General features: G+C 32.2%; 1 protein-coding gene across 3 annotated transcripts in view; it reads left to right on the top strand.

The window, feature by feature from the left end:
• Positions 1–20,008, top strand: part of braf (B-Raf proto-oncogene, serine/threonine kinase) — a 29,612-nt gene that overhangs the window by 6,691 nt on the left and 2,913 nt on the right. The window contains 18 exon segments of one of the 3 annotated variants that reach the window (NM_001324516.1): positions 1,676–1,777; positions 4,162–4,425; positions 6,054–6,157; positions 8,048–8,150; positions 8,255–8,403; positions 8,576–8,695; positions 9,695–9,854; positions 10,076–10,115; positions 12,034–12,153; positions 14,392–14,525; positions 14,602–14,719; positions 16,106–16,190; positions 16,761–16,937; positions 17,582–17,628; positions 18,201–18,319; positions 18,408–18,539; positions 18,851–18,985; positions 19,793–19,946. In NM_001324516.1, coding sequence (NP_001311445.1) covers positions 1,676–1,777; positions 4,162–4,425; positions 6,054–6,157; positions 8,048–8,150; positions 8,255–8,403; positions 8,576–8,695; positions 9,695–9,854; positions 10,076–10,115; positions 12,034–12,153; positions 14,392–14,525; positions 14,602–14,719; positions 16,106–16,190; positions 16,761–16,937; positions 17,582–17,628; positions 18,201–18,319; positions 18,408–18,539; positions 18,851–18,985; positions 19,793–19,946 — 2,263 coding nt within the window. 3 annotated transcript variants of the gene reach the window in all.

Raw genomic sequence — 20,008 nt, 5'->3', positions numbered from 1 at the left:
TAAGGGTTGTTTTGGGACTCAAAATGTACACTTTACAAATGTATAAAAATTATTAAGTTAACATAAGGGCTGCACAATATATCGTTTCATATATCACAATGTGTGAATCTGCAATAGTCACATTGCAGGATCAGCAATGTCATGTTGATATTATAGTAAAGTTTATTCCTAAAATAGAGTGAAAGATGAAAGAGTTTTTAAGACTCGTGACTGTAAAAATTTAAGCAAACTTAAGCCAAGAGGTTATGAAAGGTGTATATAGAGCAAAATAATTTGCATTGAATTATTTATCCAATGAAGACTATACACTATAAAGTGTTATTTTATTTACTATTATTTTTCTTAAATTTCTGTACCTTAATACTGTTAGATTCCACAGAAAACCATGAAATGAATTTATATCGGTTCAACAGTATTGTATTATGCAGATACTTCTCCACAAAATAATCCCAATCAATGAATTCCCGATGAATTCATTCCAAATAGAGTTATAAGTCATCTTGTGAAATTATATTCATATCGCAAGATATATCTGAAACAAACTAAATATTGCAATGTCAATTTTTGTTCAATATCGTACAGCCTAGTTAACATAATCAATTTGTGTTGGGGCAACATGAAGGATAAGTGTGGAACCCAGCACTTTTTTTTATAGTAAACAATGCTGATATTGAGTTTCACATTATAAACACAACATTGCCTTTTTATCTGTTTTGGCAATGATAATAGTAACAAAGTCATTTCTAAATCAATCTGTTTTTGAACAAACCGAGCAAGTCAATGAATCAATGATCAATCAATGATGAGTCAATGAATCAATGATCAATTCATGAAGACAGTCACTTTCTTTTTTGTTTTAAATGAATCAGCTGTTTTGTACAAATAACTTTGATATTAATAATAATATTTATTTAATAACTTTAAATAACTTTATTTTTTAGAAATTTCTCATTACATTTCTTATCCAAGACAGACTTAATCGACCCAATGTATGAGCACAAAACACACACTCAGCAAAATATTGTTGAAATATCTTCAATAAAAATATGATTATATGAACACCAAGATAGTACTTTTTATTTTTTACAACATATATAATACTCTCCCAAATTGCCACCTCATGCACACCAAAAATTTAGTTCTAAATGCATTCATTCTAACTAAAAATTTTGTTGATTTATTTATTTTTGTTGGGGTCATGCATGCATTTTTGACATGAAAAGAAATTGCAAAAATAAAGAAAAGTTTTCTGGACGTCTCCTTCCATTAGTTATAGACAATAATATACCCTCTCCCCAACACAACACCATTATATCAGTGTTGCTCTGTCAGGTTGCTCAAACAAATAAGAGCATTTATATTTGCAAAAGATCCATTAATGGCTTTTGAATTGTGAAGCATTATGAAACTGCTTCTTTGCTAGAGCTCTTTGTCTGTACTCATCATGTCGCACCTCATTCTTAATCACTATATCACAGTTTCTATGAGCATCACCGGTGTCAGTTTTTACAGCTTTAGCGGAGACAAGCAAGCAATTGAGTGTTTATTAGATTTACAGTAAGGTTCTCACTCATTAGTGCTGAAGTTCGAAGGTCTCTTTTTAAACACTTGCTCATTTAAGGAAATGTATTTTGAAAGAGAAGCTTTGGTTTGCTAACTCTGGCTTTCTTTGCAGATATGGAATATTAAACAGATGATTAAGTTAACTCAAGAGCACCTAGAAGCCCTTTTAGATAAGTTTGGAGGAGAACACAATCCACCGTCTATATATCTAGAGGTAAGATATTTTTGTCTTCTTTATATGGTATTAATATTTGTTTTGTCACTAAATGTTCTCTCGATTGCCCAAGACAAATTTCTCTTTAGGGAGGCAAATTAAGCTAAAGATTGATTGATATAATATAAAGGTGTCTGACTATAGTAAAACCCTGTGTCTATTATTAACTCTTTTTTCAGTGGTCTGATTACAGAATCAGTCAGCCAAGACACAGTACATTTTCTACTTCTATACTTCTGTTGTTCTTGTGATCTTGTGACTTGTGCTAGGAAATGAAAATAGGGTAAAGTACGCAGGAAGGCAAATAAATAAAACGGTTGTGGACGGATTTCAACTGTAATCTAGGCTCCTGCTGGTTTCTGAACATTGCTGCTGTAAATTGTTCAAAATAGAAATATTAATTGCATTAAAATTGTAAAAAATATATCAGTCTTAAAAGGAAAACTGGTGTCAGCAATGATAGCATCATGGGGAGTGTGCTGCGCCATTGTGCTTCAGGCATACCGAGTTCGAGTCCCAGCTCACGGACTTTTCCTTATCCCATCCTTTTCTCTCTAGTTTTAGCTTTGCTTTCTGTCCAACTACTGTGTTGTCACAATAAAAACAAAAACTCCCAAATATAAATATTTTTAAAAGACTGGTATTGCTCATGCAAATCTTTAAAAAATATATTTCTAAAAATTCAAAGATATTATCCCAACAATCATACCAAAAATGCACTGCAAAGAGTCTAATGCAGAAATTAGGTGGTAGAATTGATTGAAAGTGTCAAAATTATTTTTAACACACTTATAATTTGTTCAGTATTAAAAGAAAATCTCATTGAAATATAACTATTTAAAAAATATTTGTTTCTATTTTCCCATTAAACTACCCTGCAGTTTAATAAACAGATAATAAATACATTTTTTTTAAATTCTGATAATTGTTTATGCATGTTCCTGTTATGCTATTTAGAGAATAGTTTTTTTACTTAACAACAAACTCTCTTTTTTAATATTTAAAAAAAACTTTCATTTTGACATAGCTAGGTCTGTCACTATAATCAATCTATCGACTTACCGCACAACATATGAACATGACCTCAATCATTTTTGGTGATGCAATAAATATTGCCCATAAACGATTCTAGCAACACTTTAGCTGATTGCGCAACATCTCTATCTAGGCAAGGACCAGTATAAAATTTTAATGGTAGGATAACAAATAAATACAAAGATCACAGTATTGTGATTACTGCTCTAAAATATATAAATATTTTTTATGTCTGGGTAAAAAACATACCTTTATAAATATTTAAAATGTTTTGGAACAGTAAACATGTCAGGCTAAATAATAATAAATAATCGACTCTCAAAACTAAATAAAATAGACACAAAAATAAAAACGTACATATACAATGTAAACGGTATAATAGAAAATTTGGGCGATTTTTAAACCTTGACTTCCAAACCACAGTAAACCTTGAAACCGGTTTTCGTCCCATGCATATCTCTATTTCTATTGGAGGTGTCATAATGGTTAAAAAAACACTATAGTATTTACTATACTATTACTTTAGTATATTTTCATGTGGCTGTCTGACAACTAAAAATAGATTTGGTAGCAGATAATACAGCCTCTTACTTATTACCTTGCACTTTTTTTCTTAACATTTATTATTTTTTATTAAGGATATGCGTTTTCACATTCTGATTCTAATCCCTAATTATTACGTTTTTAAAATGACTATAATTAAATTAAATATTCTTAAGAATAAGTGAACTTAAGAAGAGTGCTGATCATTGTGATGATATTAAATAATATTATATAATGAGTGGCATAAAATGGTCTTAAAAAGACAGTAATATTGTTTATCGCAGTATATTTTGGTGCAATATGTCCTACAATAAAAAATAGATATTGTGCCAGGCCTAGATATAGCAGAATGAAAACTGCATTATTTCAAAACCAGTGTAATTACTAATTTCTCTCTTTATTAAGTATAATACAGACACAATAATAAACAAAACAAGGTACAAATAATATTAACATCAATCATTTTAAACACTTTGGAGGTCCGATTTATACTCCATTTTAAGTTTTATTTATCTTCGTGGTTTATGTTTATGATTGTGGGAGAGAAAACTGTTTGTTAAATGCTGTTTGAAAAATCAGTAACCTTAGGAAATCTCTCATATTAAAAAAAGACTGAAAAGTACTATCAAATACTGACCAAGCTTTTAGTTTAAGCTGTAAAATGAGCAAAATGACCCCACTTTTTGTATCCAAAGCAGCAGCTAATGCATAATCTCAGATCTTCATCCTTCAGCAGGCTGAAAAGATAAGCATTTTTGCGAAACGTGTCCATAAAGTATTAAGGGTGTATTTCCTTCATGCCACAGGCCTATGAGGAGTACACTAGTAAGCTGGATGCATTACAGCAGCGGGAGCAGCAGCTTTTGGAAGCTATTGGGAATGGGACCGAGTTCTGCTCCTCGCCGACACCCACCCTGCTGGACGTGAAGGGACAGGGCATTCAGAGTGCCCCCACTGCCCCAAACACCCTAGCTGTCCTGCAGACGCCCACTGACGCAACACGAGGCAATCCCCGCTCGCCCCAGAAACCCATCGTCAGGGTCTTCCTGCCCAACAAACAGAGGACTGTGGTGAGTTGCGGCTTGCTGTATCAACATAAATAAGTACACTCCATTTTGAAAATTTATATTTTGATCAATTTCTCAGTGAATATAAAATAGTGTAAAATATTTTGGTGGATTTGAACAAAACAGATTTATTAAACAGATATATTTATCAAAATAATATGTTAGTCACTGAACATGTTTAGAAATAGAAAGACAATACAATTAAATTCAAGCAAAATATTGAAAACAAATTACAAACTCAAAATTTCACCTAATTTTACACTTTTTTTGTTTCTCTTGATTGTTGCTTTTTTTTTATAGATGTTTTATTAAATTTTTTCATTTACATAATTTTTTGTGAGCTGAATTTGCACTGTTTTCACGAGTTATTTTGTTGGATATGCTTCATATTTAGCTTCAGTACTGACTAATCAAATATATTATTGTAAAGCTTCCCATAGAAAATATGAATTAAGATGAGAGATTTGTGAGGGCTGTACTCATATCGTCACCTTGGAATTATAAGGTTCTATCTGCGTTCTGAATGATTTTGAGATATGATATTGAGCATAAAAGTTTTTGCATTTCATATAGATAATATATAGAATATTATGCACTGGACCTTAATTTTATTTTAGGGCAGAGTTCAAATTATTTGCAATTAATTGTATCCAAAATAAACATTTGTGTATTATATATATGATGCATACTACAAACATATATTATGTCAACACAAACTTTGATTTTGGATGTGTTTAAATTTTGCTCAGCACTATTTTATTTGGTGCATTTAATCTGTTATTGTTTCAGTCTTAAGTAAATTACTTAAAAATAGTAATTAATGGCTAATTACATCATTATAATTGCATTCAAATTACTTTTCTATGTACTCTGTACTCAGTCACCTAATTAATCAATAACTAGTTTAATTACTTGACTTAGTACAACATAAAATCTATATAAATCTTCACGCATATACACAGTAGAAAATAAACTCTTTCAATTAGTCAAATGGAAACTTTCACTTTTATTTTTCATAACACTTAAAATCACTTTAAAAACATTTCACATTTAAGACACCATATTTTTATAAATACCATATATTGACAAATTCCTTATTTCATTGCTTTATATGCATGTGCAATTGTTGGATAAATCTAACATGTTTTAGTAGAAAATGTTCTAGTTATTATGCAAAATATATATACACACAATATATATACGTACACTATTATTTAAACGTACACTCTCCTAGCAGAAACCTCCTTACTAATTACACCCAACACTGAAAGTTTTGCCCACAGCTCTATTTAAAACATTCTATCCCTAACGGAGATGGTCAAATGTTTCCTCACGAGTTTTCACAGCGAGACATCAGGCAGGGCTTTAGAACGGGTATTTCAGAAGGAATTTCTACTCCGACCAGATTGTAGAGCAATAGGAGTCCATGGGAATGAGCAAATGTAGGTGACCCCTTTTATTTTGATTATCTGCTCAGCTTGTCTCTGTTGGTTTAGCAGAGGGAAACGGCTGTACGAGAAGAAGCCAAGAAACCAAACATGCCCAGATGAACCACAGTCTCACTGTAAGGAGAGGAAAGTTGCTTGAGAAAATAATTAATGTGTGTATGTGTGTGTGTGTGTGTGTTTCAGGTTCCAGCTCGTTGTGGGATGACGGTCAGAGACTCCTTAAAGAAGGCTCTGATGATGCGAGGCTTGATCCCAGAATGCTGTGCAGTCTATAGAGTTCAGGATGGGTAAGAACCATTGCATTACCATCACTGTGTCTTAAAAATGAAAACTTCCCTTATGTATAGTATGAAACAAACAGTATGTAAGCCGAGTATCATGTCAGAATTGTCAAAGTATTTGATTAATAGTCACTTCGTTATGTGCACATGATGCCGTATCAGTCACACAAGACTTACTATTATATAAATATATTATTATTAGTATATTATATTAATAATTTATATATGTATATGTATATGTGTATATATATATATATATATATATATATATATATATATATATATATATATATATATATATGTATGTATGTATGTATGTATGTATATGTATGTATGTATGTATGTATGTATATATATATATATATATATATATATATATATATATATATATATATATATATATATATATATATATTAATAAGTATATTATAAAAATGAATTTGTTTATATATTATCAGTATATAATTTATTTTAGGAGAATCTCCTTCAATATGTCAATATTGCAATACTAAGAAACTGTAAAGATGCACTTTTTGAATGGCCTGTTTTTATTGTTATCAGATGACCATGTTTAACTGGAGAGGCTTTAAAGAAAATATTTATAATAAGTTTAAGTCCTTATAATAAGTCCTTTATAATAAGTTTGAGTCCTTCAATTAGAATTTTCATCAAAATATTAAAGATTTTGATCTTATTTTATGCATTATTCATTGCTTTGATGTCTTTTTTTATTGCTTTAAAGCTTTTTATAATTTAAAAGTAATAATTCTAAAATCATTTTGCTTTTGACATGGCATAGCCAGAGAAGCTGATATGGAAATAAACTCTCTTACAGTTATTATGCATATTATATATTGTTACATATGGTCAATATATTATGTTTTGAATTTGACTTATTATTCTTTATATTAATTGTTCCTGTTAGTTTTCATTTTGTTCTTGTTTGTTTAACTGCCAGAAAAATCGAATAAATACAAAATACATAAAAAAAATGTATTCATAGTATTTGAAAAACACTAAGGGAGCCAAAGTACCAGGATGACCCACTGCTTTAATGATCAAAAATCTGTAATGCATGTTAAATAGACACTTCAAAATAACGATGGGGTGGTTGTTGGATCCACGTAGATTGCTATGCAACCATCAACTGTTTTCTCGGGATGAAAACCTGACGAATCTTTGCTGTAACTCTGATACGAGTTTTATTTATAGAGGAAATCAAAAAGCACTGCAGTGTTTGGGCGTTCTGTGTTTATCTGAAGCAATTTGTCTACTGAAATGTATATATTCCATACAAAGTATAAAGCTGTTCGTCAGTTTTTATCAAGTGACTCGCTGTGTGCTTGCAGCATTCTGAAAGATGTTTTCAACTGGCCACACTTTGAAGGCACCAGGGTGTCACGCCACTTGCATGCAACGCTCCCATTATATGTGCACAAGCCGTGGGCCTCCTTTGGAAATAATGAATTTGAGTGCGGAAAACAAGCGACATATGAACGGCCCCTAAAGCTGCTGTAATTTGCAATCTCCAGCAGTTGATCTTCTTGCACTGACATACTAGATTCACCTGATTTATAGACAAATAGGTTGCAGATCCATTCCTTGGCAATTTGTGGGTTCTTCTTTGGGCTTTTTCCCCCTTCGCATAGAAACTTTTCAAAGAAATCAGTTTTTGCTAGCTGCAGGATTAAGTGAGATGTTACTTAGAGAATTATTTTTTAATATCATTTTTTAAAATAAAAGATTCTTCAGATTAAAAGATCGCTCATAGTCTAAATAAATAAAAAGAAAATGAATGATTTCTTCTGCGGCCCGGTACTAACTGAAACCCTGCAGTACCAAAACATTTAGGGTATCAGTTTTACTCATACTTAATGACTGTCCCGCCCATTCCAGGGAGAAGAAGCCCATTGGCTGGGACACAGACATTTCCTGGTTGACGGGGGAGGAGCTTCACGTTGAAGTTTTAGAAAATGTGCCACTGACGACCCATAATTTTGTAAGTATGCTGAAAAGGACCACAAAACTAAATATGAAATGACCAAAAAGAATGAAATTTTGCCTTTTGGAAGCATCCAAAGCATTATTTTTGTTACTCGACAGGTGCGAAAGACCTTCTTCACGCTGGCCTTCTGTGATTTTTGCCGGAAGCTGTTGTTTCAAGGCTTCCGCTGTCAGACGTGTGGCTATAAGTTTCACCAGCGCTGCAGCACGGAGGTCCCACTCATGTGTGTCAACTACGATCAGCTGGAGTGAGTGCTCATGGGAGATCTTTCCCTTCTTCTGAAAAATGCTCAGTAAAAAAGGCTTGGAAATAAAACAATTAATTAATTTACTCTAGTTGATATTCACCATCAAAGAAATTAAGTTTCAGTCATTTATTTGTGCTTTTTGTCATTGTTGTTCATATTTTTTGTTGTTCAGTTTATTGCTGGCATCAAAATTTCTGGTGCACCACCCCATCACCCAGGAGGAGGTGTCATCAGAGGGCACGACACCCATTTCAGAGATGTGCCCCTCGCTACCACCATCCGAATCTACTGGGTAAGATTGAATCAGCATTATTACATGTTACATGATATTAATATGTTATATTTATTATAATTAAAGTAGTTATAATTTCATTATATCATATCATAGTTATAATTGCTCTAAAATATGGTCAATGGAGTGCAAATGTGGCATTTTACACATCCTTGTGATTTATGAATTGTAGCTTAAATTGTTGTTAAATGCTGAAGGAATGTGTACGTGCAATTTTTATATAAATTTTGTCAGTAACACTTTAGGAAAAGCTTCATTTATATTTATTTATAATAGTAAAATATATTACTTATCATGAAAAATATTTGGAAAACATTACATTTAGTCATTTAGCAGACGATTTTGTCTAAAGCGACTTAGAATTGACGAGACATTCAGCGATTCAACAAGAAGTACTGATTATACAAAGGTACTATTAGTGCTCAGAGTATTAATTGCTAGAGTAAAGAAAATGAGTGTTTTTTTCTAGAGAGAAGAATGTTTTGACAGGTGGTTTGTCAATGCCACTCGCCTGTGTGAGGCACACTTCATAAATGCTCTACTTTTTTGAGATATAGAGTGATTGTAAGACAGTGTCTGAGGCAAAACTAATACAAGTGTCGGTTAAAGTGTCAGAGAGATTAAAGTGCGTTTTCTACAGGTGGTTTGTCAAGCCCACTAACCTGTGTTAGGCACACTTCATAAATGCACAATGTGTTTTTTTGAGAAGTGATTGTAAGATAGTGTTTAGTGCAAGTGTTGGTTAAAATGTCAGAAATATGAATGACTATATTTCTACAGATGGTTTGTCAAGCACAGTTACCTGTGTAAGCCATTTATTTATTTGAATAATTTAAATTCCAGCATGATCAAATTTAGCTCTGCCCCCTACTTGGCTTGCTTTACACAATTTGGCCCTTGGGAAAAAAGTAATTGGGGTTTAGGCTTAGTATTGGAACCAAAATTGTATCGTAAACAAACAAACTATGCAAAATGTCATTGTGTCTCTGTTTTCTGCAGCTCTCTGTGCCATCCTACTGTGTCCCCGTCCAAATCCATCCCTATCCCGCAATCTTTTAGACCTGGAGAAGAGGACCACCGTAACCAGTTTGGTCAGAGGGATCGCTCCTCATCAGCCCCTAACGTCCATATCAACACCATTGAGCCGGTCAACATTGATGTGAGAATGATATTTTAGTCAAAAGGATTTAATCCCTTTTGAATAGGTGGACTTTTCTTTTATAAATAGTTTCAGAAAAATTAATACTGTAAGTATTTGAGGTGTGCTCTTATTTCATTACTTTATTAATATTAACTATATAAGATACTTTTGTAGTACCCTAAACCAAAAGGCACCAAATCTCCCCTTAGTGCTTGCTAATCTGTGTTATTTCCATCCAGGATTTGATTCGTGATCAAGGCTTACCGAGGTCAGATGGAGGTAAGGGTTTTACGAAACATACACTGAGACACACTGAATTCAAATGGCTTTCCGTCATCCCATGTCTTTGTGCTATCTCTGTGTCATTGGCCTTAGAAGTTTGGGACAGCTGATCCATTTCACTCTGCCTGCTATTAGAGCCGACAAACAGGCTTTTTTCTCCCCTGTCCGCTTTGTGAAGTGCTTCTGCCCTTTTCTTTATCACTAGCGGCCTGCTGTAAACTACTAAATCCTAATCAATGTTCTCAAACTTGCCCCTGTCTTTTCTGCTTCCTCAAAACATGTCCCAAGAATGTGAATACTTTGTTTAAGGACTAGTTCACCGCCAACAAATGTAAATTCGGTTATCTTTTACTCACATTTGCCATCTCATACTCCTTTGGCTTTATTTTTATGAGGAGCACAAAAAGATGATGTTTAGAAGAATGTTTAAGTTGCTTTTTTTCCGTAAAACAAATGTAAAAATTATTAGAATATTGGAGTAAAATTAAGGCCCTTGCCCCTTTTTTACAACTTCAGATATTACTTTTAATGTAGTGTGTTAAAACATAAAATGTTAACAAAGTTTAAGATTTAAGTCTAAAACAAATAGATTTATTGTCTCCCAAAAGAAAGAACGCAAGTCTTATATTAAATTAATCCCCCACCCAAAAGCAAAGATGTTAGAATACTTTTAAATAAGAGGGAAAGATTTATGACCGATACTGCAGCCAGCCACCAGGGGGCCATTGAAATGATTTTGCTTCATGTTTTAGAATATAAGCGCTTCACTTGGTCACAATAGGGAAGAACGTTTTATTTATAGTGTAATACAATTTTTAAATGTGGTTGACATCCCATTTGTTTACACAAAGAGGGTGGAATTTATGACATATACTGCAGCCAACCACCAGGGGGCAATTGAAATGTTTTGGCTTCATGTTTCAGGATCTATGTGCTTCACTTGGCCAAAATAGGGAAGAAAGTAGAATTTCTAGTGTAATAAGATTTTTAAATTTGGTTGACATGCCATTCATTTACATAGAGAGGCTGTAGTTTATGATCTATACTGCAGCCAGGAACCAGGCAGCAATGGAAAAATTTGGGCTTAGTTTTTATTAGGATATATGCGGTACACTTGGTCAAAATATCAATGAAAATTTAATTACTAGTGTAAAAAGATTTTTAAATTTGGTTGACATCCCATTTGTTTATATAGAGAGGGTGGAGTTTATGACCTATACTGCACCCAGCCCCCAGAGGCCAATTGAAACTTTTTGGCTTCATGTTTCAGGACATATGCGGTGCACTTGATCACAATAGGGAAGAAAATGTAATTTCTATTGATATAAGATTTTTTAAATTATCTGGCATCCTATTCATTTACATAGAGAAGGCAAGTTTATGACCTATACTGCAGCCAGCCACTAAGGGGCAATTGAAATGTTTGGGCTTCGTTTTTTTAGGATATATGTGATGCACTTGGTCACAATAGGGAATAAAATAGAACTTCTACTGTAATAAGATTTTCAAATTTGGCCCACATTAGCTTTGTTTACATATAAAGGGTGGGGTTTATGACATATACTGCAGAAAGCCACCAGGGGGTGATCAAAATATTCTGGCTTCACTTTTTAAGACTTTCAAGGTCACACCAGTAAAAAAAAGACTGTTAAACCTACAGTTTCATGCCTTCAAAATAAACACGTTCATATAAAAGCAACAGATCAACACAATGGTGAATAAATGATAACCGAACAATACTTTTTGGCTGAACTATCCTTATAAGGACAGACTGGCTCTGTGTCACCTAGAATCCACTTAATGATCTGTAAACAATGTCTGAGAGTAGACACAGGATTTTTGGTAGTGGGTAACTGGAGGTGCACCTGAGCTTCAGGGGCCAGTGATCCCGTGTCTGTCTCTCTCCCCCCTGCAGCCCCCTCGCAACACCCAGCCCGCTGCTTGAGGAAGAACCGAACACGGACCTCAAGCCCCCTTCTGTCCTCCCACCCCAATGACATTGTCTTTGATTTTGAGCCTGAGCCAGTGTTCAGAGGTAGCGAGGCCGTTGTGCGTGGCCGTGTCCTACACCTTGTCTCGTCTTTTGCTTGTTTGTCTGTCTTTCTGGTCTGTCTGTCTTCCACCTTGTATGTATTGTGGATGTATTTCACTCCTCCTTGTTTGAATTCACGCTTTCTCTGCCACTTCTTTCACACAAATGCTTTCACTGACATTTTTGAAGGGCTGCAGTCACTTTTCTTTAACTCAACGCACTACAAAATCACATAATCAGGCCAGCAATGCCACTAATGTGACATTTTACAAATATCTCTACCTTTAAATGATTATGTATTAATCAGTATTGAAGATGTGTTAATTGATTAATTTATTATTAAAAGTGCCTATTTATTGATGTTTTGTAATCCTCACTTAAAGATAATCTTTAACAACACAAGTACTTAATATCACCATTTAATTAAAACATTTCAGAATGAAAATTCACTTACGTTATTTAAAATTAGTCTGTGTTTATTTGGCATGTGGTATTTCATATTTATACATTTTAAAATATTGAATATTATTTTAGTGAACATACCTGATAGTTATTTTAATAGATAAAATCATTTGAAATATTAATGACTTTGTTTTATTTTTTTAAACATTTTTATTAGTGTGTTAGTGGCTTTTATTAACTTTTAACCATAACAAGAAAACAATTATGGGATATTATTGTTTGTTCAGTTTTTTTTTTAATTACATGCATTGTATTTTAGTTATATATCTATTTTATGAACCAAGTATTTATTTTAGATTATTTAATCTCAAAAGGAACATTTCTTTTTCACATTTTATATTATAAGGTTGTGATACCACAATTCACTTACTTTGAAATTAGTGAGTATTTATTTAGCATGTGATATTTAATATTTATTTATTTAACCATCTAATACTACAATATCTAATATTAGTTGAATAAAAACTGATAGTTTGTTTAATTGATAAAATCATTTTAATATTGAATGACTATGTATTTTTTTAAACATTTTAATTAGTGTATTAGTGGTTTTTATTAGTTATTAGTCATACCAAGAAAACATCGGATATTGTTGTTTGTTTAGTTTTTGTTTGTAATTTTAATACTTCCTAATGTTAATTCAAGTATATATTTTGTGATTCAGGTGCATATCTATTTTATGAACCCATTTATTTATTTTAGATTATTTAATCTCAGAATGAATATTCCCTTTTTCACATTTTAAATTGTTATGTTGTGAAACCTCAATCTTTACATTATTTAAAATGTCTTAGCATGTGGTATTTTACATTTTTGTATTTAAAACATCTAATACTACAACATTTAATAATAATAATAATAATGTTTTTTAATAAATTGTTATTTTAATAGATAAAATCATTTTAATATTTAATGACTATGTATTATTTTTTAAACATTTTTATAAGTGTATTAGTGGCTTTTATTAGTTATTAACCATAACAAGAAAACAGTTATGGGATGTCTTTTTTTTTTTATAACTTTTATATTTCCTAATTTTATTGCAATTATTTTTTTTGTTTTTAGTTATATATATCTATTTTATGTAACCTAGTTTTTATTTCAGATTATTTAATCTCAGAATAAATATTACCTTTTTCACATTTTATATAATAATGTTGTGATACCTCAGTTCACTTACATTATTTAAAATGAGTGTTTAATTTGCCTGTGGTATTTCATATTTATGTATTTAAAATATTTATTACTACAATATCTAATACTATTCAATAAATGTAATAGTTTTTTAAATAGATAAAATAATTTTAATATTTAATAATTTTATGTACTATTTTTCTTTCTTTTTTTACTTTTATTAATGTATTAGTGACTTTTATTAGTTATTAACCATAACAAGAATACAATTATGGGATATTTATTTATTCATTACGTCTACCATAATTTTATTTCAGTTAAACATTTAGTATTTCAGTTATATATATTTTAATTAATGATTTTTACGCATTTTACTTAAAAGTAACCAGATATATAATATATAATCAGAGGTCACAATAATTTTGAAAATACCTGAGGTGTAGTTCCGGGCATGCATCGCTCACAGCCCCCTTGTTTGACACTGCATGGGCTGTGATGTGACCCTTTCCTCTCTTCTTCTCCCCATGTGACTCTACACAAGATTTTCTTCCTTTCCTCCTGTTTCCTTCCCCTCTTACTCTGTCTCTCTCTAGATTGACTCCCACATTTGCTGTTGAATTAACTTGATTCTGTTTGCAATGCCAGGCTCAACAACAGGCCTGTCCGCCACTCCCCCTGCCTCCCTGCCAGGTTCCCTGCCCAATGTGAAGGTGTCCAAATCTCCGTGCCAACCGAGGGAGAGGAAGCCATCGTCTTCATCTGAGGACCGCAATAAAATGGTAAAAATGTCTGGTCCTGGTTTGGCACTTTCAGGTCATAGAGGAATGGTATTTGATGCTTGTTTTTGTCAAATAGAAAACTCTGGGTCGACGGGACTCGAGCGATGATTGGGAGATTCCAGAAGGGCAGATTACTCTGGGCCAGCGGATAGGATCTGGTTCTTTTGGGACAGTTTACAAGGGGAAATGGCACGGTGGGTCATCTGAGAGTGATTTTTGGTTTTAAGGAATGTAGACGTATGCCAATATTCAATAATTCAGTATATTAGGATAATGAACATGCAGAATATTGATATTGGTATTGACTTCAAAATACCATGAACTTTTAAAACATATTTATTATTTTTAAATGATTTTTTAAGAATAATCAGACAACTACAAAACAATGTTTAAATCTTAGGTGGGGCAGGGTGGTATGACCATAATTTTATTTCATAATATGAGAATTTATTTTACGGTACCAATATAATTCACAATATAGTTTTTAAGTTCCACAACATTTCTATTACATTCCAGAAAATGAATAAAAGGGCTTTATATAATAAATACGAAAGTGTGATTGTGTTTGATTATTTAGTGTTTTATTTTTACCCTTTTAAATCTAGTAATCAAATTATAAATTTAGATGAACAATAAAAATGTATATGTTACATTTCACAGTATTATGTGGGCAGACCTTATTATAAACATTTCTCAAGTAATATCTTCTCACAGGTATGAAATATTTCCCAAGTAAATAATAGGAAAAAATACAAATTATAAACAATTGCTATTCTTGTATATATGTATTTATGTGTATGTATATATTTATAGTTGGCAACTTCCCAGAGATGGGTTGCGGTTGGAAGGGCATCCACTGTGTAAAAACTTGCTGGATAAGTTGGCGGTTCATTCCGCTGTGGCGACCCCGGATTAATAAAGGGACTAAGCCGACAAGAAAATGAATGAATGAATGAGTTGGCAACTTATTTACATTTCGCGGTATATACTGAATAAAAACATTTATGGTACACATTTCATTCTGCAGTTACAATATATACCGTCATACCACCCAGACCTAATCTACGATGTAGTTAAATTTCTTAGTTGGTGCCTAATAACTCATAAAAATCAATAGTTGTTACCTTTTTTATTAAATGGAGTTAATATCTAATAAATTATTATTATTATTAGATTTATTTATTTTTTTTATTGTCAGTGCGTTATTTGCAAATGTTTTATGTGATATTCCAGTTTTGCGCACAAGTCTAATTAACACATTTGGATAGAAACAAACCTATAGACTTTCTTACAATGGATATCCATTTCTTACAATGGAAATATGATTCGAATGCAATTATTACAATATAGTCTCCTTTTGCAATTTGTCTTGTTTAAAACATTTGTTCTGTATACACAATAGCGTGATACACAGTGTTTTTGGTTATATACATGTATTTGTTGCAGCTTAGGTCAATATTGAGCTAATACCATACACCATGATAAACCCTTCAGCAATTAATTTCAACAAGAAATGTTGATACCGGCAGAAGCCTAATCTAAAAGTCTAAATCGTATGTTCTTCCTCTGTTTTTTTAAAGGTGACGTGGCGGTAAAGATGTTGAATGTTACAGCTCCCACTCCACAGCAGCTACAAGCCTTTAAGAATGAAGTGGGTGTCCTCAGGTAAAAGAAAGCCTAGTGTTCCTGTAACTGGCAATGAGGATGCATCTGAAATTGCATACTCCTTTTATTCTTGGGCAAAGCCAATGGCAAATCGATGATCAATTCATTGTGGATAATTCTTTAATTCCCTTGGGGGGTGTTTACAATGTATAATTCTATACATTTTTCCTGTACTGAACAAAAATTGCAGGATTAAAAATAACTTCATCACAGCATATTTAAGAAAACGATAACTAATAAATATCACTAATGCATATATAACATATCTATGATATATAACAGGCAAGACAAAACATCCTTCATTCAAACAAATAAATAAATAAATACGTCCCTAACAAATGGTTTCGCTAATAAATACCAAGAGTAATAATATATATATCCAAGACATTACTGAAACATTACATTTAATTTAATATTTGATCAAGTATTGATAGTGTGTGAGATTGCTTAATTGTTTTTCACACAACCTAAGATGGTGATTTTAATTTTGTTTTCCTACACACCTATTGTTTCTTCAAGTGCACTGAGTTTAAAGGTCATGCTTCATAGAAAATGGTTTGTTTTGTGCAGGAAAACCCGTCATGTGAATATCCTGCTGTTCATGGGCTACACCACCAAACCCCAGCTGGCTATTGTTACTCAGTGGTGCGAAGGCTCGAGTCTCTACCACCACCTGCACATCATCGAGACCAAGTTCGAGATGATCAAGCTGATCGACATTGCCCGACAGACAGCTCAGGGCATGGAGTGAGTCACTGCTGCTAAACACCGACCACAGATCTGCACTGTTGCACCAAAACACAATAAATTGATGATGATGAATGAAAAGCGCTATTTAGTATAAGCGGAGTCATCTGATGATTCAATGTTTCAGCTTTTTTTTCCATTTATTGTGACTTTATTTGTACCTGTCATTATATTTTCAGGTTTTCTTTTAACAAAACTCAAAAATCTATCTATCTATCAATCTGTCTGTCTGTCTGTCTGTCTGTCTGTCTGTCTGTCTGTCTATCTATCTATCTATATGTTTGTCTATTTATTTATTTATTTTAACAGCTATAAAAAATCGTTATGAACATGATTCCAATATACTTTTATCGTTAGAGTTGTGCTGTGGATTCTGCTATTCACTTGTGTTTAGAAAGATTTTACAACTATATATTTGCTGTTATGAGCATAGTAATTATCCTTGGTGTAAACGTTCATGGTTTAGAATAAAAGTTATTGTACTTTTGGCTTAAACGAAGGTTGTAATCAAATGAAATTCTAACTAGTCACATACAGTCCTACACAGTATGTTATGCTTGCTTGTAAAACCAGTTGTTATTATAATACAGCTGCTCCGATTGTAATTCATGAATTTACCCCTTTTAAATCCTTTTCTTTCACAGCTATCTGCACGCAAAGTCCATCATCCATAGAGATCTGAAGAGTAACAGTATCCTTTGACATCAATCACTGATTTGTATTCATTGAAATATATTGCATTATACTGTATTTAAAAAGTTAATTATTAAATCTATTATTATGTTTTAAATCGGTCCATAAAAATCAATAAATGTAAAACAAAAGACAAAATCAATTTAACAGAATAATAATAATAATACAATTAAATTCATTTAAATGTTTATTTTTTATTTTATTAAAGCTTTATATATATATATATATATATATATATATATATATATATATATATATATATATATATATATATATATATATATATATATATTTGAATCTTTTATCAATATAACTTGTATCTCCTGCTATTAATTTACCAATGTTTTAATACCTTTATAATTATTTATATACTTGTAATTTTTATTATTATATTTTTAGTTTTTATAATTTAATAAGTTTCGTTTTCGTTAGTACATGTAAAAACTTTCTAATTATCAATAAAGACTGTGTTTTTTTGGTCACTATTGGTAGGTATAAGAAATTCACACATAGTAATGTCCAGTTTTATATGCATATGCTGAAATATTAGCCGTAACATCACTTCTCTAGACATCTTTTTGCACGAGGATTTAACGGTAAAGATTGGAGATTTCGGTCTGGCTACAGTGAAGTCCCGCTGGAGCGGATCACACCAGTTTGAGCAACTTTCAGGCTCTATCTTGTGGATGGTGAGTGAAGGAACACATCTTACATACTGAATGTCAGCCCTGATTTTGTGACATTCGCATCTGGACTGAGCCATTATTTTGTTTTCAGGCTCCAGAAGTGATCAGACTGCAGGATAAAAACCCATATAGTTTCCAGTCGGACGTCTACGCATTCGGCATAGTGCTTTATGAGCTTATGTCAGGGGCTTTGCCTTATTCAAACATCAACAACAGAGACCAGGTAAAGTCCTATCAGTAACTATTCTTTTCTAAATGATGAACAGGTTGAAATTTATGACTAGTGGTGTGTTTTTTTTACTTCTTGAACATGCATTATATGTCTATATTTGATAAGACTCAATAGTACTACTTGTTGTTTTGTTTTTTAATCCTCTTTTTTTGTGTGTAAATGTGAAAACTGTATGTGTAACAGGATATCTGTGAAATGAATCAGTTCTGCACTATGTTCTGCAGAATGAATCAGTTCTGCAGATTACTGTAGATATCTGAATATAGGGGAAATTATTGAGAGTGTCTTTTATTATCATGTAGATTATCTTCATGGTTGGCCGGGGTTACTTGTCTCCTGACTTGAGCAAGGTGCGCAGCAATTGTCCTAAGGCCATGAAGAGACTTATGGCAGATTGTCTAAAGAAAAAGCGAGAAGAAAGACCTCTTTTCCCTCAGGTAATGTGCAAACGCCTGTCTGACTGCTGCTTCTCTCAGTTTGTCTCTCATTCTCTTTAATTTGTCAATATGTCGATTTGATTGATGTCAATTTGTATTGCATATGAGTTGCCACAAGATGGCAGCAGAGTCTTTATAATAATAATTCTGGATTCAAAATATTTCAGTAAAGTGTATATTTATGTCAGAATTATTGCAGTTTTCCAGTTTTCAAAATTTATATTTCAATATTGTTATTCTATTTAGTTACATTTGTCATATGAGGTGTAATATCTTTACTAACAAATATAATTGTTTTATTATACATATTATTCATGCCTAAGCATAAAAAGTGCAAGTAAATGATTGAATATTTCAGATAACTGTGGATATATACATGTAGGTATATTTTTATGAAGCAAAAATTACGTAAATGACTAAATATAAATAAAAATGTTTTAATTAAAATTAAGCTGATATTTAAAAATAATAAGATGAAAAACTTAATTAAATGATATTATAAATGGCATATTTGCAACTAATTTACATATTAGTCAATCATTATCTATCAATTATGTATTATTATTTTTCTTTATACAATTCCAATGAATCAGTGAGGCTATATTAGTGGAATAAACCAGATTTACATTTTACTGAAGGAAAATAAATATTAAAATATGACTTGGAACCTATACCTCTAATAAATCTAGAGAAATGTAGAATTTCAGGTGATTTCTTAAATTATTAATGCATTATTCTTGCTTAAAAATTCATGTTGTTCAAATGTTTTTATTTATTAAAGATATACATGTAATTTATTTATGGCAGATCTTGGCCTCCATCGAGTTATTGGCACGCTCTCTGCCCAAAATCCACCGCAGCGCCTCTGAACCGTCTCTGAACCGCGCTGGCTTCCAGACGGAGGACTTCAGCCTATACACCTGCGCTTCCCCCAAAACACCCATTCAGGCCGGTGGCTATGGCAAGTGCACGTTCCTAATCCTCCTTCTTGACTTGTGTTGCATTCATTCAGCATCCAAACTG

Source organism: Danio rerio, chromosome 4, assembly GCF_049306965.1.
Source record: "Danio rerio strain Tuebingen ecotype United States chromosome 4, GRCz12tu, whole genome shotgun sequence".
Taxonomy (NCBI): Eukaryota; Metazoa; Chordata; class Actinopteri; order Cypriniformes; family Danionidae; genus Danio; species Danio rerio.
This window is presented reverse-complemented; position numbering and strand designations above follow the sequence as displayed.